At 38.2% G+C, this 20,837-nt stretch overlaps 2 protein-coding genes across 12 annotated transcripts in view; one reads left to right on the forward strand and one right to left on the reverse strand.

The window, feature by feature from the left end:
* mark4b (MAP/microtubule affinity-regulating kinase 4b) overlaps positions 1–15,975 on the forward strand; it is a 43,778-nt gene extending 27,803 nt beyond the window's left edge. For 3 of the 11 annotated variants that reach the window (XM_051861513.1, XM_051861514.1, XM_051861517.1), the window contains 13 exons: positions 140–376; positions 1,371–1,490; positions 1,612–1,711; positions 2,373–2,482; positions 2,566–2,749; positions 3,988–4,199; positions 4,804–4,907; positions 8,122–8,397; positions 10,371–10,453; positions 12,591–12,635; positions 12,732–12,773; positions 12,897–12,936; positions 14,712–15,975. In XM_051861513.1, the coding sequence (XP_051717473.1) occupies positions 140–376; positions 1,371–1,490; positions 1,612–1,711; positions 2,373–2,482; positions 2,566–2,749; positions 3,988–4,199; positions 4,804–4,907; positions 8,122–8,397; positions 10,371–10,453; positions 12,591–12,635; positions 12,732–12,773; positions 12,897–12,936; positions 14,712–15,045 (1,887 nt within the window). In that variant the 3' untranslated portion in view covers positions 15,046–15,975. Of the gene's footprint in view, positions 1–139; positions 377–1,370; positions 1,491–1,611; positions 1,712–2,372; positions 2,483–2,565; positions 2,750–3,987; positions 4,200–4,803; positions 4,908–8,121; positions 8,398–10,370; positions 10,454–12,590; positions 12,843–12,896; positions 12,937–14,711 lie in introns of those variants that run through there. The other 8 variants (XM_051861519.1, XM_051861520.1, XM_051861515.1 and 5 more) reach the window with 8 other exon arrangements.
* A 720-nt stretch (positions 15,976–16,695) lies between these two features.
* Positions 16,696–19,928, reverse strand: ckmb (creatine kinase, muscle b). The gene is made up of 7 exons (XM_051861526.1): positions 19,795–19,928; positions 18,402–18,611; positions 18,126–18,280; positions 17,923–18,055; positions 17,545–17,840; positions 17,250–17,439; positions 16,696–17,160 (listed from the first exon to the last, which is right to left on the reverse strand). Exons 2-7 carry the CDS (start codon positions 18,589–18,591, stop codon positions 16,982–16,984), a joined length of 1,143 nt encoding a protein of 380 aa, XP_051717486.1. The 5' UTR covers positions 18,592–18,611; positions 19,795–19,928; the 3' UTR covers positions 16,696–16,981.
* Positions 19,929–20,837: the final 909 nt, after the last annotated feature.

Below are 20,837 nucleotides of genomic sequence, written 5' to 3' on the forward strand. Positions count from 1 at the left end.
TCCTTTTATTACCTCTGGAGCTTTCATAAAAGAGTAAAGGCTACACACTTTGCTCCCTTTTAAAGTACCTTCGAAAGCATAAAACTATTAAATTCCTGCTCATGGTCATTTACCCCATCCTGTCTTATACCTCACTCAGGCGGAAAACCTCCTGCTTGATGCAGACTCCAACATCAAGATTGCTGACTTTGGCTTCAGTAATGAATTTACGCTGGGCAGTAAACTGGACACGTTCTGCGGCAGTCCTCCCTATGCCGCCCCAGAGCTCTTTCAGGGGAAAAAGTATGATGGGCCAGAGGTTGACATTTGGAGTCTGGGGGTTATCCTCTACACGCTGGTCAGCGGATCACTGCCCTTTGATGGACAGAACCTCAAGGTAAATTACAAAGTATAGTTTATGAAACGAAAGAAAGAAATGCTTTAGGGATCATTTCCTGATTTCCATGTCAAAAATGCTATCCAACAAGCATGTTTTTCTAGATATATGCTTTCATTTTAATATTTTTAACAGTGATAGATAGGGATGCCCTAATATTAAAATTGTCGCTGATACAGATAAGCCAATAATTATTTTTATATTATGGCCGATAATCAATAAATGCCACTATAACATTCTGCACTATTCTGTGTAAAAATAAAAATAAAATCATTTTAAATGCTACAAGTGAATTTAAGCATCACAGCATAAAAATGGATATTCAGCTTGAGATTTGCTTAAGATTACATTTAACAGGTTAACTTTAAGTGAGCATTAGATAAAAACAATTCACATCTAAAAAAAAAAATAGGGTAAATGCACACAAATGTGTATAAACCATTATGATAAATTATAATCTGTAATGTCCTGTTATTATAGATTTTTATTATATATATTTTTTTATTTTCATTGTAAACACTATGATAGTTTTGGTCAGTAAAATTATTTATTTGTTGAATATCACTTTAAGGGCTGCACGTATTGTCTATATTTCAGTAGAAAACATGATTGGTAGATACTATGATATAATATTAATTATTCAGGATAAAATAAATTTCGACTACATTAAATATGTGCCACAGTGTGTTTCAACTTTAATTTTAAAGACATTTTTGTTTACTTCTGTAACAAAATTTTTAATAATAACTCTAGTCACTGCTAATATTCAATGTAAAATCTCTTTTGTGTAATTTCCCAACAGTCTTATGGCAACATTTTGAGACATTTTCTAAGGCGCCTCACGTGCAGCAAGTGCTCTTATGAAATGCTTTGCTCTCAAGTAATGTAGGTCAAGTGAGCTGTGATTGTTTCTCTGTGCCGTGGGGGCGATTCGGTGGCTGACTGGTTCAGAATAAGATTAGGTGTTGAACAGAAGTCTGTGTTGTTCCCTCAGGAGCTGCGTGAGCGTGTGTTGAGGGGGAAATACCGGGTGCCATTCTACATGTCCACCGACTGTGAGAGCATCCTGCGCCGGTTTCTTGTGCTCAACCCCACGAAGCGCTGCACCCTGGAGGTGAGGAGGAGCAACTGCAACCCACAATCGACCATCACAGCTGATAACACATCTTATTGAGTTTACATAGATCTTGTGGCCTTTGGCTCACTCTATCTGACTTTCTGTTCTTCCCTTTCAGCAAATCATGAAGGATAAGTGGATGAATATCGGGTATGAAAGTGATGAGCTGAAGCCTCATATAGAGCCGGTGGAGGACTATAATGATGGCAGCCGTATCGGTAAGAAATGTAGCCACATCTTCTCCTTTTGACCATTCACTCTTTGGGAAAATAATCAGTATTTTTGTCTTGTTTTCTTCTATATAAACATCTCTTAAAACAAGATCCTGCACAATTCTGCTTGTAAATTTCTGTTTTCAAACAGTACACCTTGATTTAAGTATATAATAAATAATAAATCAAGATATTTTGTATTTTTTTTACCCTATTGCTAATTTTTTTTTTTTTTTGTAGATATTATGATTAAATCAATTTCCAAATGATGTAAGAAAAATAAACAATTTAATATACTACAGTTTATTTGATCAAAAATACTGTAAAACAGTAATATTGTGAAAAATTATTACAATTTAAAATAACTGTTTAGCAGCCATTCTCCAGTCTTCAGTGTCACATGATCCTCCAGAAATCATTCTAAGAAATCTTTTGTACAATGTAAAAGTCTTTTGCAGTCCTTGCAGTGCATATTCTGTAAAAAAAATTACTTTTCAAAGGAAAACGTATCTTGTTTTTAAGTGTAATTTTTTTAAAATGAAACAAGCTTTTTTTTCTGCCAACAAGACACTTAAACCCAGATTGCTCAAAGTGTGGCTAAAATCATCTGCTAAATGGTTACTTGCTTATTTACTTATATTATTTTTGTGTCTCTCTGCTTATTCAGATGTAATGGTGGGAATGGGTTACTCCCGTGATGAAATCAAAGATGCCCTAACCACGCAGAAGTACAATGAGATATTTGCCACGTATCTGTTGCTAGGTCGCAAGAATGAGGTAAGATAGGGATTGCCACTGACCTGACAGCAGCCAGTGCGTTATCCTATAAGTGTATAATATCTCATATGTTTCCCATATAGGATGGCATAGAGACCCGGTCGAGCAGCAGTCTGTCTCTAGCACGGGTGCGGCCCAGTCCCATCACGAATGGCACCAGCAAACACTCCTCCACCTCCTCCTCCAGCTCCACCTCTGCCACCAGTCACAATAAACCCCAGCGCAGTGCCTCCACCTACCACCGCCAGAGGAGGCACAGTGACTTCTGTGAGTCCCTACACTTCTCAAGGAAAATTTCATATTTATAAATGGCCTAGATCAGAGGATTTCACAGGTGATCCATGGTAGTATTGCTGGGGGGTCTGCCAGTTATAGTTTGATATTATCTTAATATAAGCTATATATAGCTTAATTATAATTATAGCTTAAATTATATTTTTGTGAAAAAACATGAATAATATTATAATATTTATAACAATTAATACTAAAATTATTATTATTAATATTTATTGGTATTTATTAATGAAAAATATTAATATTATTAATATCAATTGATATTAACAACAACATTAATGCTCTTATGAAATATTAAGTATTAATATATAAAGTATTAATATTAGCAATAATAAGTATTATTAATACTACTTATTGAAATTATTATTATTATTGCTATTAATTAATGATAAAATCTAAATATTAAATATTGATAGTATAATATATATATTAATATAAATATTAATAGTAATTATAATGTATGATTATTGTTATTAATGGTAAAAAAAGTTAATTAGTAATTGATAATAATTTCTTATTAATAATAATAATAATAATGTTATTATTATTAATATTAATAGTAGTAGTAGTAGTAGTTATGGAATCTTGTTTCCGCCACTGAATAAAAAATAAAAAAGGTATAACTGCAGCTTTTTATCTCACAATTCTGACTTTTTTTCTCAGAATTTTCATGATATAAACACGCAATTGCGAGTTATAAAGTCAGGATTGTGAGATATAAACTCGCAATTCTGACTTCTTTTCTCAGAATTGTGAGATATAAACTCGCAATGGTGAGTTATAAAGTTCAATTCTGAGGAAAAAAGACTTTTTTTTCTCAGAATTACAAGTTTATATCTCACAATTCTGACTTTATAACTCACAATTGTGTGTTATAAAGTCAGAATTGCAAGATATTGCGAGAAAAAAAAGTCAGAATTGCAAGTTTATCTCACAGTTGTGTTTATAACGCGCAATTCTGACTTTATTTCTCGCAATTGTGAGTTTATATCTCGCAATTCTGAGAAAAGAAGTCCGAATTGTAAGATGTAAACTCGCAGTTGAGGGAAAAAAAGTCAGAATTGTGAGATAAAAAGTCGCAATTACCTTTTTTATTTTTTATTTAGTGGCGGAAACAAGCTTCCATAAGTAGTAGTAGTAGTAGTAGTAATAATAATAATATAATTATTTATTATGAACTATGTTCATAATTGTGTTTATATATTTGTCAGGTGGGCCATCAGTGCCAGTAACCCACCCCAAGCGCAGCCCCACCAGTACAGGAGAGGGGGATCTAAAAGAGGAACGTCTTCCCTCAAGGAAGGCCAGCTGCAGTGTGGTGGGCAGTCGAAGCATCCCCCCTTCGAGCCCCATGGTCAGCACAGCCAACAACCCCAACAAGGCTGAGATCCCTGACCGCCGCAAGGACATCAATGTGACAACGGTAATCAACCATGGGAAATCACATACATTCGGTTACAGGAAATATTAATTGTTAAGGTGATTGTTCGTTGATTGTCTTAGGGCTTGTGCACTATATTCCAAGTCTTTTAAAGCCATATGATAGATTTATGTGAGGAACCGACTGAAATTTAAGCCATTATCCTTGCTTACAGCCATGGTCACCATTCACTTTCATTCTATGGAAAAGGGAAGCTGGACATTCTGCTATAAATAACTCCTTTTGTGTTCCATGAAAGATAGAAAATCATGCCGTTTTGAATTACATAAGTAAATGATAACGGAATATTCATTTTTGGATGCACATTTCCTTTAATAGGTTAGAAAATACAAATCATCCTGATGACAATTCAAGTGTCACCCATTAAAATGTTGCATAAATTCTTGTACACCAAATACATCAATAACAACAACTTTTCCGCTGGGATGTAAGGGCACATTTTCATGGGACAAAATGCATGAATTTCTGAGGACAACTGTGTCAGAAACGCTGGTTATATTTAGATAGCCTTAGTGCCATGCAATATATCTGTGTTAATTTCCATCTTTTTTGGTTTTCAATTCCTGCTTCCTGTTTCACATTTTAGAATAATATCCCTGCTAGTGCCATGACCCGTAGGAACACTTATGTATGTACGGACCGCACCAACACAGACAGACACACCTTACTACAGAATGGGAAAGAGAACAGGTAAACGTGTCTCTGCATATGTTTCTCTGTGTTTTATGTGTGTGTGTGTGTGTATGTGTATTGAAGTTTTATAATTTATGTACATGCTGAAGCTGAAACTATTTTTTTCCGTGTGCTTGATTATTGAGATGGATTGGTCTGTTATGCTTCAGCAGTGGCAGATGGTGAATGCTTAGCTGTCTTTCTATCACCCTTCTCTCTTTTTTCCCCCTTCTTTGGGGGAGGTCCAAAGACTGGGTGTCATGTGACTTAAAGAGAACGAGAGGAGGCACGTGGATGGTCTGGGTCATAAGGCTGCTTGACTGGTTGACCTAAAGAAGCCTCCCTCCCCCGAGCCCAGCCAGTACAGTACATGTGTCTACACATGCAAAATTACCATCACCATAATTGACAAATACACAGAAATCTGAGACAACCAGTAAGAATAATTTTTATAATTTAATACAAAATTTATTACAAATGGTATTATAAGCATTACAATTTGATTACATTTGAATTGATATTTTACATTTGATATTAATGTCAAAAATTGGCTTATTTGATTAGTTACTTTAAAAATAATACTTAAATACATATATATTTTTTTAAATTCTGGATATTTAATCCCAGACTAGTCTTACATTTTTTGGACCCCATATATGAACACTAAAGCATGTGTACTGCACTGTATGCACACACCCAGCCATGCTTTTTCAGACCCCTTCATCACGCTAATTTTCTGTCCAGCACTGCTATTAATGACTACAGTGTGGCGAACCAATGGAAGCTAATATGTGAAACCCTGTTATAGGAAATCCTGTGTGTGTGTGTGTGTGTGTGTGTGTGTGAGAGAGAGAGAGAGAGAGGTCCATCAGCGCAGGGTTATTTAGAGCGTTAAGTGAAGTGGCCCCAGGCCAGTTTGCAGACTGAGGCAGCATGTGAGATCTGTTAGATCTATGCCAAAACTGAGTGAGATAGAGGGGACAAAGGCAGTCCAATGCCAAGTGATGCACGTCAGTGAAGTGAATCCATCTGAACGTAGAGATTATTAGTGCTGGTTGCTATGGAAAGCATCATTATTCCTATTGCTCATAAAAAAGAGAGGTGTGCTACTGTGATCAGACAACATCAGGTTCAAACAGCAATCAAGTAGTCTTTGGACTGCAACTGCATAGCAACACCTTGGTAACCACCCAGAACACTATAGAAACTGTATAGCAACACCCTAGTAACTACCCAGAACATCAACAACACCCTGGTAATCACCCAGAATACCATAATAACTGCATAACAACACCCTAGTAACCACCTAGAACAAAGCAACTGCATAGCAACACCCTAGTGACCACCTAGAGCATCATGGCAACTGCATAGCAATACCCTGGTTAGCACACAGAACACCAAAGCAGTGACATAACAACACCCAAGTAACCACCCAGAACACCATAGCAACTGCAAAACAACACCCAAGTAATCACTCAGAAGCATCATAGCAACACCCTTGCAACCACCCTAAACACACTTGCAACTGCATAGCAACATCCTAGTAACAACCCAGAACACCTTAGTAGCTGCATATGTAACGGACATAGGCTGGTAAGAGCTGTGCATATAAACCTCACTCCACTGATCTCAAGAGGTGCTCTAGCGACTGATGCTAGAGACTGTGGCCTTTAGCCTCCTTGTTAAAGCATGTTAGAGCGCCCGACTCCCATGTCGGCGGACCCGGGTTCGAGTCCCACTTAGAGCGGGCGGTTCGAACAGGAGGGGTTACACATAGAAACACCCTAGTAACCAGTAACCACCCAGAATAACCCTAATAACCATCCAGAACACCATAGCTACTGTATAGCAACACCCTAGTAACAACCCCTTAGCAGCTACATAGAAACACCCTAGTAACCAGTAACCACCCAGAATAACCCTAATAACTATCCAGAACACCATAGCTACTGCATAGCAACACCCTAGTAACAACCCAGAACACCTTAGCAGCTGCACAGAAACACCCTAGCAACCACCCAGAACACCATAGCAATTGCATGGCAACACCTTAGTAACCACCTAGAACACTCTTCCATTGTACAGCAACAAGTTATCCACTATTAAGAACATCTTGGTAATGTCAGTAGAATTGTTGGTGTTGGTTTTGAATCATCATCTTTTCTTTTTGCTCTCATTTTCTCTCTTTGTTGTTTGACTTTCTGTCCTTTTGTCCTGGGTTTGGACTAGTTCGATAAACAGAAAGTAGAGTGATTTGTCTCGCCTTTTCTCTGGGCATCTCTGTCTCCGGCGTTGAGATGTGCAGTCGTGTGCAAGCTTTTTTCCACTAAGGGTTCACTTTTAATTTGCCTTAAGTGGCTGTTTCTGAGATGGGAATAAGAACACAAGAGAGCTCATGCCTCAGTGACTCAGCATCCTGCCTCACATTTATGCTCAACTAAACCCAACAAGAGCTGCCTCTTCAAGTGCCAAGATCTGATATCAGTCTAATCGTATTGCTATAGAGCAGTTACTGTGGTACATTTTAGACTTTGTCTTATGGATTAAGTTCTGCCACCAAAATAGCCTCTAGTTAGGACCACTATGACTGCTAATGAGTGGGAATAATAACCGTACGTATCACAGCAGCCATATTTAAATCCAGATTTTTGCATTTTCTGGAGAAGTGTTTGCCTGTGCAAAACTCATTTTGCTAAGGTGCTCTAAAAATTGTATTGGGATAGGCATTTTGTCCATTGAGGATTGATTTTGAACAATAACTTATAAACCATTAAAGAAAAACCTACTGTGAGCAACAAGGTTGTTAATGGATGGTATATGCTTTTGTTGAAGTCATCAACCTGCATTATTTTAACTGTTTTTTTTTTTTTTTTTGCTTCAAATCAAAGTTTGTAATGTTGTGCTTCACATTGTAGCTAGTTGGTTTGGTTCATGGCTTATAACTCTTAACGAAAACTTTAAAATCCCTACGGGAAAAATACTTCCGGAACCAGGGTTTGGTTGGGAACTGCTTCACTTTAATACTATGCCATTGCTAAAGTGATTGTTGACATTTTGCGAGGCCATTGCCATGCTGTTGCTAATGTGCTCTGGGTGGTTGTTAGCATACTGCTGTGGTTGTTCTTGGTGGATATCATTCTTGTCCAGTGCAAAAGCAATGCAGGACAAGTTATGAAACTTTGGTTTAGGGAGAATTTCATTTTCATCCATGTTTTCTTGTCTCTTTTCTCAGCTCCTTGTCACATCGATTACCTCCAGCCTCCCCGTCCACCCACAGCATCTCCGGGGCCGGTGCCTCCGGCTCCACATCATCCGAACGTTCTCGGTTGACAAGGGGATCCACCATCCGCAGCACCTTCCACGGTGGCCAGCTAAGGGACCATCGGCCTCCTACCCACGCACCCCCCACCTCACCCACCCTCTCCCACGAAGCCAGCCCTCTGCCACACTCCCGTAGCCGTGCCACCACAAACCTGTTCACTAAGCTGACCTCAAAACTTACCCGCAGGTAAGAGGAGAGCGACGGTTTCATCTTCATTTAAACCATAATAAATTTGTGAGAGTAAACATTTGAAGTTTATAGATAAAAATCGATTAAAAAAAAATCAAGTTCCACATCAAGATTCCCAAATCTTCCACTTTCGCATCGTGCTATCTGAAGATGTTTAAGTCTCCTTCACACTAAGAACGATAACTATAACAATAACTATATTAGCATTCACACCAAGAACAATAACTTTAAACATAACTAAAATTATATAGTATATATTAGTATTCATATCAACGGACCAACTATATACCAACTATAACTATAAACATAACTATAACATGAACAATAACTACTGTATAAAGAACAGCGTCAACACTAACAAATGAAAATTATAAAGATAACTATAACAATATTATTGTTCACCACAAGAACAATAAATACTTATCTACAACGATAACTATATTGTCTGTCTACATATATGTCTACACCATAGGACGATAATAATAAAGATAACTACAGCGATAACTGTATTAGCGTCCACACCAACCGATGATAATTTTAACGATAACAATATTAGCATCCACACCAACTGACGATAATTTTAACGATAACTATATTTAGCGTCCACACCATCCAACGATAATTTTAACAATAGCTATATTATCGTCCACACCAACTGACGATAATTTTAATGATAACTATATTAGCGTCCACACCAACTGACAATAATTTTAACGATAACTATATTAGCGTCCACACCAACCGACGATAATTATAACAACTATATTAGCGTTCACACCAACCAACGATAATTTTAACGATAACAATATTAGCGTCTACACCAACCTACGATAATTATAATGATAACTATATTAGCATTCACACCAATCGACGATAATTATAACGAGAACTATATTAGCGTTCACACCAACCGACGATACTTATAACGATAACTATATTAGCGTTCACACCAACCAACGATAATTATAACGATAACTATATTAGCGTCCAGACCAATGCACAATAATGCTCTGTTCATTAAAAGCGCACTGCAGTTATGTTATGTACCTTTTTAAATGCTCAAACTTTTTAATGTCAGGGTCGATTCCGATTGAATGTCAATGTTTTTATTGTTCATTGGCTAGAAAAAAAATTGTTCTGAAAGCGAATACAATGATATTGTTGTAATACAATGAGTACAGTTGTGTTCTTATTATATATGTGGTGTGAACTTCCCTATTCTCACAAAATTAGAAGGAATTTTTAAAACTTCATAGTTGCAGTTATCCCTCTAGTTATCGTCCTTGATGTGAATTGCTCTTTAGCCGCATAAGATCAAAATGACACGGGCTCCAAAATGACACGGACGCTAGAGCCAATCAGTTTACAAAGTCGTCTTTCATTATTTTGGTGCCCATTGTCCTGTGGAATCTGAGGAGGTAATGTAGTTAGATATGGGAGCGTTTGGAGTCCGTAATGTGATTGAGATGTTCAGTAGAAAGTAGGAACGCTGATGGGGCGCTTTGCTCTTCAGCATCCTCAGTGAAATTGTTTATGTGCCTGTCTGGGCTAAAAGCCAAAAAGAACGACTTTTGCAGAGATATGCAACTAGAAGCTCTTTATTAGATTAGAACAACACTTCCAGCTCTTAAAAGAAACTTCCCGATTAGATTAAGCACCTATCTTGGGTGACATCCAATGGATAAAGTCCTTTTTCCGCATAAGTTTGCATATGTACTCTCTGCATTAACTCTTCCTCAAGCCTCCTCTGTTATTAACCGACAGCTTCAGGCACCTGCTCCCTCTCGTGTCCCTCTATCTCTTGGTCTTGGCTGTTGTTGGGTGCTCAGTGTTTCTGTTTTGTTTATTTGTTTCTTTGCCTTTTTTTCCTTGCTGCAATCTTATTTCTCTCTCAATCTTCCTGTTCCCCTCTATCTTTCTGTCTATCACACTGTCCTTTTCTCTTTTTCCTTCCCCTCATCAACTCTTAGGGTCAATCTTGACCCCTCTAAGCGCCAGAGCTCAAACAAGTCAGTCTCGGGCTGCACTCTGCCACAGGGATCAAAAACAGTTAGTAAGTTTTCTTCCTGTTTGTGGCCTTGTTCCATCTCTCACTCAAGTCTGTCAAAAATACTCACAGTCTCACCACTTTCTTTGGCACCTGTGTTGGCGCTGGGTGTCAGAACACCTCTTTGAGCTTTCAAAGATAATTAAAAATTTTAATTCTGTCATCATTTACTCACACTTATGTCATTCCAAACCTGTATGGTTTTGTGGGATGTTGAGAGCTGTCGAGCTCTAAAAAGTACCAGAAAAGTAGAATATTACTTGTTTGCCACAGTTGGCTTCCGGAAGTAAAAATCTGATTTATTGGGAATTGATTTTGAATGATAAACCTTTAAAGACAGACCTAATGTGAGTTTCGGGGTTGTTAATCGATAGTATGGTTTTTGTTGAAGCCTATAATCTGCACTAATTTAACATATTTTTTTATATAATTGTAGGGCTTTTCACACTTGAAATAGTTAACTCTGGGTCATTCTAAACCCCGGGTAAACGGAATCCTGGGTTATCTTGCTTGAAGTCACACTGCTCATAATTTACCCGCTGTTAACAATTAATCCTGGGAATTCATAAGTTGACGTTTCACATTGTACATTCCTAAACACAGTCTTTTACCTTTGTAGCTGGTTGGTTTAATTCATGGCTTCTAACTCTTTAACAAAGAACAAAGGCACCGTTACACTCTATTGCAAGTCTTCTGAAGTCATATGATAACTTAATTTGCTGAAAATCATCCTCTTTGCTGTGGCTCTTAAATCGCATTCATTTTAAACATGGTACAATATGTCAGATTTGATGTGGCAAGTCTTGGCACAACATATATGAATCAAATAAGTTTTTAAAGCTACAGCAAAGGGGAAGGCTTGCATACAAATTGTATGGGTCAAATTCATGCTACTTTATTTCCACAACATGACAGCCCCAATTTGGGTATTATGCTAAATATTTTGGTTGTGAAGGGAAGAAAAGAATTATAAATGTTTGGAAGGACACTAGGGTAAGCAAATGATCTCAGTTTTGACAGAAATTGTATTTTTTTTGGGTGAACCAACACTATTTCGGTTATTACTGTAAATGCATTTTGTAAAACTTTTTGCAGATAAGTTAATAATTGAGAAAGTGCTTTCTTTGTGTTTGATGCTCAAAAGGTCTTTTACACCATAGCGCCTTCCATGTATCACTTTTTTTCATGCACTCATTCAAGCATTTCTCTCACCTTTTACTCATTAACAGGAATGGCATGTAGCTTGGCCCAAAAAAATACTGTGTGCTCTTATTAGATTTCTAGTGATTCTTAATGCAGTTAAAAATGCAGAAGAAGCTTTGTAAAACAATTTCATCTATCACAAAAGCCTAATTTTGGAAAAGGCAGAGCCAAGCAGGGGCTTCCTCTCTCCACTTTAGACCCAGATTAGTTATGTAACTTGTATTTTATCCTCTCATGTCAAATCCCACTCACCGTTGGCCAAGCTCATTTGCCTCCCCTGCTTACCACATGATTTTCTGTCCAGATATGGTTTATTCACACCCAACAGAGAGCCCTCCATTTTCACTGTAATGTTTGAGGAAGAAGGCCGTGTACTGTCCCTTTAAGAGGGAATACACTGGCCACCTCATTCGCTACATCATGTGAATGGAAAGTTTCACAAGTGTTCATAAAAGCAGCCTTGAACCGTAGCGCCCTCATGTGGGCATCAGTCAACTAGCACTTTCTTTGTTTAAAGCTGTATTAATAACTACTAATGTCTCATGTAGAATATTAGATTAATACACTCAAAAGCAAATTACCAGACACACAAGAAATTAGTTTTAGAATGTGTTATTAAGGATACAATTGTGAATTTGTGAAATTTCTTTAGTGTGTTACACTGACATGAACCAACGTGTGGTGACGTCTCAAAAACATAATTAATATATTCTCTAAGAAACATACATAATCCTACCCTTACAAAATCCATCACTGCCGTCAGTTTCTTTTGTTGTCAGTGGTGATTTTTGTGGATTAAAGGTGACGTCAGTGCAAGTCTGTGGTGTTAGATGTGAGCTCTTGCGATTGGTTGTTTGTGGAGGGCGGTATAAACTGTGCTAATTGCCGCTCTATTGACTAATCGATTTCTAACATGAACCTTTTTGTCTTCTTCTTTGAGGGTCACAGACGAACCTGAGAGAGTCTGCAGATCTCCGGTCACAAGGTGAGTGTTTCCATATTCTTTTTAATACACAAATTTCACAGAGGAAGTAACATAAGCCACCCGTCTCCCAGTTATGGACCATTTTCTTCATTACAGAAAACAAGCAAGCAACTCAAACAGACGAAAGACAGAAAATAGGTAGAGGAAAATGAACAATAATAGCACAAAGAATATCTAGATAAATGAACAAATGTTATTTGCTCAGTAAAAATGTAAAAACATCCTCACATACTTTATTTTAACTCTGTTACTTCTCCTTAGCTACAGATACAGCTACAAAAAGTCAGGCTAAAAAACACAGGTAATTTCTAGCATGTGCTCTGTGCCATGTCAGATCAGACTGATCAGATTGTGACTGCTTTTTGTTAATTATATAGAACTGTGTACTGTATGTATGTGCATCAAAATTAGCTTAGATATAATAGAGTTTGTTTAGACCTGTATTTGTCCTTCCCTTTACCTTTTCCATATCCACAAAATAATATTTATTGACAGTGGTTGGCTATTGCATTTTGAAAGTCACATTTAAGTTTTTTAAACATGGATGTTTGAATGTCATTTTTTTTATTTTCTGTGCTAATAGCGACTAGCTAATCTCAATATATATATTTATTAATGGTAAAAGTTGAATTTATTTGGAATGCAGTTTACATTCAGTTGAGATTTACATTGAGGGAGAATGTGTATGAGGCATATGAAGTGCATGACAGGTGATGTTTGGCTGCACAGGTTGTACTGATTTCAGCGTACACCGTGCTCTACCTATACACTTTTTCTATACTTTGCTTGATTATTATGTATTTTATTTCTATATTTGTATGTGCCCATTAAAGTAAGTATAAATGTTTTTTACTCTACCATTCAAAAGTCTGGGTTTAGTAAGGTTTTTTTTAAAGGAATGAATCCTTTTATTCAATGAGGATGCATTAAATTGATGAAAAGTGACAGTAAAGACATAAAGGTGGAACATTCTATTCATCCAAGAATCTTGGGGGGAAAAAATGATCATATTAAGCAGCAAAACATTGATAAGAAAAACAATATGCACCAAATCAGCATATTAGAATGATTTCTAAAGGATCATGTGACACTGAAGACTGGAGTAAAGATGCTGAAAATTCAGCTTTGCATCACAAGAAAAAAACAATTATTTTAAATTGAAATAATATTTCAGAATATTGCTGTTTTTACTTTATTTTTTATCAATTAAATGCACCCTTGGTGAGCAAAAAATCTCACAGACAACAAACTTTTGAACGGTAGTTTACTTTTAGTCACCTTTACAAAGGAATGGCATTCACATTTTATTCAGGCCTTGCAAAATGTTCTACAGCTTTTTGCTGATAGTCACTCTGAATTTAAATAATGCTTAGTTTTTAACTGGTTTTGAAAATGGTTTTATTATCCTGAAGAACTCCAGTGTTTCCTGCAAGGTAACTGGTTTTAGCTTTTATCTAAACATTTCCTCACTTTTTGATTGTAGAAGGGTTTCAAAATTTTTTAAGATGTTTCTTTCAAACCATTTAGCATTCTTTTATTGGTAACACTTTACCACAAGGTTCATTTAACATTAGTTAACGCATTACATATCATATACAATACGTTTAAAGCATTTATTTATCTAGGTTAATGTTAATTTCTTCTTATAATAATACATTTTTAACATTTCAAGATGTATAATTTCAGTTAAAATTTAGTTAACTTTTTTTTATTACATTTTAATTAATGTAATATGATCTAACATGAATTAACAATGAACAATAGTGTATATTACAAATTAACATTAATCTAGATTATTAAATGTTGTATAAAAAAAAGTTGTTCCTTGTTAGTTCATGTTACCCAATGCTCTACCTAATGTTAACAAACTGAACCTTACTGTAAAGTGCTAGATTTCTATTATTCAAATAATATCACAGACTAGCAGTCCACACAGTTCAGTCAGTCTTTTGGGTTTTTGCTCTTACAGATTTCTAATATATTTCTCTCTTGTTCCCCCTCCACCCCCCATCTGCCCACTCACATCACGGCCCACCTCCCATTTCTCCCCCATTTCACCACCTCCTCCCCTTACAGTCGCTATCTATCTGGGTATCAAAAAGCGGCAGAGCCCCGGACCCCCCGATGCGGCTGGGATTTGAGGGTGCGGAGCCCGCGGGACCCGGCCGAGGTGGTTCTGGCGTTGCGGGAGGCGGCGCAGGGCTGTGGTTGCCAGGTCCACCAGGCCGGGCCCTTCCTCCTCTCCTGCACCCATGGAGCCGCTGGATCCCGCGTTGCCTTCGAAGCAGAGGTTTGCCAGCTGCCCAATGGCCCCGCAGAGACCAGCGGTGTTCGATTTAAGCGCCTGTGGGGGGCACCGCTTGCCTTTCGGGACATTGCCACCAAAGTGTCCAAAGAACTCGAACTCTGAGGGCAACAGGGGGTGGAGGGCAGGGACAAAAGAATGGGACAGAAAGATGGGATGATTGGAAGTAGCCCCGCCCACACCCCCGCCCCCTCTAAGCCTACAAAGACTGGCACACACACATTGAGAACTGGGCACCTGCTCACACAAAAGCCCTGCTGAAGGAACTCCCTTTACCTGGGTCTGTTTTTCCGCTGATTTTACCTGGTATCTTAGCCATGTTGTTTTATAACACAGATTTTTTTTTTTTTTTTTTTTTTTTTTTTTTTTGCGTGTTCACTCTGTACATTGTCAATCCTTTTTAACTGCTGCTATTTAACTCATTTTTTGTTTTCTATTCTTCTGCTGTGCTGGCGAGAAGAGTATGTTTTATTTTATCCTCATTTCAGTAACCATATTCACAATAAACACATGTGATGCCACACCATTTCGAACCGTAGACAACATGCGGAGCCGCTGAAAATGCAAATGCTGAAAGTGATAGCAATTTCTCCTAATTTTTTTAATGATCTGTCCTTGTTGGTTGTTTTAGCCATTGAACTTGCCAGTGATGCAGGTTGAGTAAGTGATGTCTGCTTTCCTGAGCCTCCTTGTTTTTGGATTCGTCATATTACATGGTCACACCGTAGCACTTTAGGGCTGAGTGAGCAACATCACCTGTTTTAAAGCAGTTCTCCCTTCAAATGGTGCAATTTACCCCCTTGAGCCAAGTTGAGACACAGTGCTCTTTGTGTTGCTCTTGTATGTGTTACGCTGATGAGAAACCTCTGTTATCTTGCCGGAAGTGCACTCTGCTGAATGGCCACAAACAGACTGTTGACTTTGTTTATCTCTGATTTGACATAGTAAGTCCTCATCGTCAAGATTGGAATATGTCAGAGCTGTGCAATGTGAGAAAATGCAAGAATGATTAATACAATATTTGTCTGAAATCCAGTGATTTGTATGTGTGTTTATTTAGTAGCTTTCTATCTTTTTGTTTGCGTGGCAAATATCTTTTAAAGAAAGCTTACTCTGAATTAAAATTGTTGTATTTATGGTTCCAAAGATTAATTCTTGGTTTAACTTTTCAAACAGTTTGATTTTTGCAGCAAATGCACTCTGTGGATTCCAGTTCAAAATTTAACCAAGATATTTGCATAATGAAGATTTTTAAAATATTAGGAATGTATAACAATGAGGGTATCATCTAAAATAATTAAATTAATTAATAATTAATATTTTCAGTTTTTGAATTAATTATGTAAGACATATTTGCCATTGTACCAGCAATTTCTATTAATTTATTGCAGGTTGAAAAATGTTAGGTATGATTTTCAAATATACTGACACATTAAAATTCAAGCAAGCATTAATCTGGATTCATAATAACCAAAAGAAATGACAGATCATGCTTGCTTGAATTATTGTTGCCATTGTGCTATTCTGTACAAAAAACTCATCTTTTAAGTGCCTGTAATGTCTGTTGGGTCAGCTTAGCTGATTGGATTCATAAAAGTGTGCTTAAAGTTTCAATTATATATTGAAATCCAGTTGAGAATTCTGAATGAATTCCCCACAATAGTGTCATAAATGTACATACATAAACTTTAAGTTTATAGCTGTGTCTGGAGGTAAAAACCAAGACTTGCGAAGAATGTAAAGACTTAAAACAGGTTGATTGTTACGTGGGGCCGTTTATTAACTTTGTACAACCAAAAAAAAATAAGTTTAGGTGAATACAACATAGCTAGGGTTTTCTAGCTATGTGGAGGTTTGATCCCAGGATGTTACAAGAGGAACAGGAAGATAAGGAAAAGTCCAAGAAAAAGAAGACGACAGGAAAGAAAGGAAGGAGGAAAAAAGTAGGAAAAAGGGAGCAGGGTGGATTGTCTCTTGGAAAAGTCAAGGTGGCATGACTGCATGAAAGAACAAATAAAAAAAGAAAAGCACTTTTGCCATTTTACTTCTGGGCAGGGATCATGCCATCAATGGACTCGCCCTTCTCCAGTTTCTTTTCCATTTCAACCATGAGCTTCACACCATCAACTACCAGCTGCACCTGCTGCACCTCAGAGGAGCCCAGACGGTCAGCGTTGGAGATGTCAAACACACCACCGACGGAGGCAGTGTCCACACCACCTGGATAATAGAGGTACGAAGAGTCGCTCAAATGGATGATCACAGTGTATCACTCTGCCATTTAATACGTTCAATGAATTTAAACCCACCTGTGCCACGCTTCTGAAGACGCAGTCTGGTCAGGATCTCCTCGAATTTGGCATGTGTGCTGAGTTTAGGCAGCTTGACGTGCACACCACCACGAAGACCAGTACCCAAGTTAGAGGGGCAGGTCAGGATGAAACCAATATGCTCGTTCCACATGAAACCGTGGTTGTGCTTCTTGAAGACCTCCTCAATCTGCAATATACAACAAGGAGTCAGGCCTTTGGTTGCTCATCTTTGCATTAGATGACCAAAAGATTAAAAGTACAGCGTGATTAGGTAGTAAATAATGGGATTTACCTTCTGCAGGCCAACGCAGAACCTCTTGAAGACCTCCTTCATGTTGCCACCCTGCTGCATGGAGATGACACGCAGGTGATCCTCCTCGTTCACCCACACAAGGAAGGTCTTGTTGTCGTTGTGATAGATGCCTCTTGCGTCAGGCCAGTCGCGGGCCATGCCGGCAGCCAACAGCAGTGGGGACACAGGCTTGTCAAACAGGAAGTGGTCAGCAATGAGCTGCTCTTGCTCCTTGTCAGTCATGTCCTTCAGAGGGTAGTACTTGCCCTTGAACTCGCCATCCAGGCTGTTCAGAGCTGTGAGAGAAACAATGTGAACATCAGTAAGACAAGGCATGTTGCATTGTAGATGTCAGTACATGACATGACTGAGACTCACCATCAACGGACAGCTTCTCCACCTTTCTACGCTCACCACGGCTGTTGTGGGGAGGCAGGGTGATTCCCTTGATGCTGCGGCCGGTACGTACACGGCTGCTCAGAACGTAGTTGGAGTCAAGGTCATCACCACCCTGCACACAGGAAAACATCAACCATGGTACGAGTAAAACAGCCATGATCATTTAAAGAACTTTAGAGTACCTTCAGGTTCTCCCAGTTCAGATCAGTCTGGTGCTTGTCGGTGGGCTTGTAGCCACCGTGACGGTCAGAAATGATGGGGTCAAACAGCTCCTTGAAGACTTCGTAGGACTCCTCGTCACCAGCCACACAGCCGACAGTCATGATGAAGGGATGGCCTTGAGTTGGGATCAAAAGGAAGTGCTTTATATATCTTCATGAACAAATAAAACGTTGCTTGTGTGTTTCTTTGAGAGATTGGCTGCAATGGGGGAATATATTCAAACATGTTCTGCTTACCAGGGTTGTCCACACCGGTCTGGATGCAGTCATCCAAGGTGAATCCACTGGGAGTTGACTTGCCCCTAAGTTTGTTGTAGATGTCCTTAGTCAGGACCTTGGCCATGTGGTTGTTGTGCTGGGAGAGGTCAGGGAACTCCTCTTCCAGAGCGAACTTCATCTTGTGATCGTTGTGGCAGTTCTTAGTCATGATTGCACTTTTCCGACGACCTGCCACAAGACAAAAGTAAGCCAAGTTGGCACCTACAATGTGCTTTTGAGACTAAGGATAAGTCTGCAACTCTTGCTGGCAGGGCCGTTATCAGGGTGGACAACTAGGAACATTGTCCCAGGCCTACTAAGGTCTTTTATGGTGTAGCTTACTCTTTGGACCCAGGAATGAAGGTGAACCAACGGCCCTGCTCACTGACATTGATATTGAGAATTACAAACAGCTACCAATTTGCATTTAGTCAAGGATAAGCCGCACTAGTATCCAGAATAAGATGCCAGCAGATGCAGACACAGTTAATGCATACTATGTTTTGTGTCCCAAGTAAACGTCAATCTCTTAGTAACAAAATATGTTGCTTTTTCTAACCGGCACCTCATATTTCTACATGGAGTGGTGGTTGCATAGCTTGCATGCTTATATGCATCAGACAGCAGGTGATATTTTTAGCATGGCTGCCAAAATCCCATCACTCACAGGAGATAGCATTAACCTCTCTAGTTTCGGCAGGGGGTGGAGCATGTATACTCGCCCCATATGGTATTACGTCCACTTCAATTTAGCTTTTGCAAAACTTAATTTAATTTTAATATTATTCGAAATATCAAAAATGCTCACAGTTTAGGAGTAATAAATCATACTATTCCGTTTGTCCATATTCACAGGTTTTGCATATGGTTGCATACAAAAAGAACGCAATGTCTGAGACATTATAAATAGACTTGAGTAAAATGCATCAGCTATGAACCCCAGATGGCATGACCTTGCACCAATGTAGAACAGGTGTCAAGCACACAGATCATTCCTGCCATAGACAGCATATCTACTCCAGACTGCTCTCTTGTTAGCTTTCCAATGCATTATGACTCTGAAGCTTATCAGGCAAGGACAAGCTTTCTGCAGACCTAGCATAAGCAAAGCAGCTTCAAAAATATGAAACTGAGTATTTTAAACATTCCAACAATCAAGATAGTAATTCCACAAGAATCCAGAATCCGGTGCATGAGGGATCCAGTCATTAACACCAATGTGGTTTGATTAATTTGAATGGGGAAAAATTTGGATCAACCACACTGAAAGCTGCAATGTATCATGTCCTTTTTTTTTCTGAGGTTTTTCATGTTTCATCGAGTACCCCTTATTCCCACCCTTTGAAAATCTCTGAACCGTAGCTTAGTTTACCTGTATGGGAGAAAAGGTAACAGTCCTTGGGATCAGATCCTGTTCACCAAGCCAATGTAGGAGTTGCCCAACTTTGCTAGATGTCAGACCTTGGTTTATATACTTCGATGTTTGTTGCCCATTGGCTGCTCGGCTCATGCATGCTTGAACCTGATTGGACAGCTGCACTCCTTGATAGGGGTTTCAAGTTCTAAAAGGAAAGAAGCTGCATCACAACACCCGAGACGGGCAGACAGCTGTCCTCACCCCCTCACAGTGGCCTGTTCCCCTGTGTTCAGTTATGAAATAAACTCGAAGGCACTGCAGAAGCACAAAGAAGCTTCGTCATTTTAATAAATTATAATGCATTTAGTTATTCATTTTATAGTACTGCTGTGTTGAGGCCTTAAACTGTCTTTGCTACTTACTCCGTTTTCTAAAGGAAATTTAAAAAAAAAAAAAAAAAAGGGGCTAAAATTTAAGCAAAACCCCCTAAAATAAATAATAATATTCATTGTTGTTGTGAATGTATGAGTTAGAATAGCCTTATATGGTACTTTTTATGCTTAAAATATTATTTACTTATGAAATAGTGCACATTAATGGCTGTTCTCATTAAAATAGTAGTTGGCCCTGTCTTCATCAATGTCTTGTAATATATACTAAGAGAACGTAAGAGAAGGCATCATGTGTCCCTTGAGGTGAAGACAGTCTGTACTGTACAGTACACACTAGTGTTCTCAGTGTCCAGTTAGTGAGCTCTACTGCTTAAAACCATTGCATGCAATATACAAACTGTGACTATGGCATAATTTGAAAGATTTATTGACTAGATTTAAGAGAATATGCTTTCATCTGATTGGTTTTCAAAGGCATATGATATCACACAATACTGTGCATAAAGTTTGGTCTGATAGAGCAATTCTAAACTCTAATTCTAAATTGTTAATTTTTCACTTTTTTTTACTCCTTAGAAATAAGCATTGGAGTCATTAAAAATTTGCTTAGTTCTCTCTAAAGCTCACTCAAATTTATTTTAGATTATTAGACATGATGCTTTGGTG

The sequence above is a fragment of the Ctenopharyngodon idella genome, chromosome 15 (assembly GCF_019924925.1).
Source record: "Ctenopharyngodon idella isolate HZGC_01 chromosome 15, HZGC01, whole genome shotgun sequence".
Taxonomy (NCBI): Eukaryota; Metazoa; Chordata; class Actinopteri; order Cypriniformes; family Xenocyprididae; genus Ctenopharyngodon; species Ctenopharyngodon idella.

Coding starts and splice junctions, on each gene's coding strand:
- ckmb (XM_051861526.1), bottom strand. CDS start 18,591: ATGACTAAGAACTGCCACAACGATCACAAGATGAAGTTCGCTCTGGAA. Junction 18,056..18,125: donor TGAACTGGGAGAACCTGAAG/GTACTCTAAAGT, acceptor TCCTGTGTGCAG/GGTGGTGATGACCTTGACTC. Junction 17,841..17,922: donor GGAGAAGCTGTCCGTTGATG/GTGAGTCTCAGT, acceptor TTTCTCTCACAG/CTCTGAACAGCCTGGATGGC.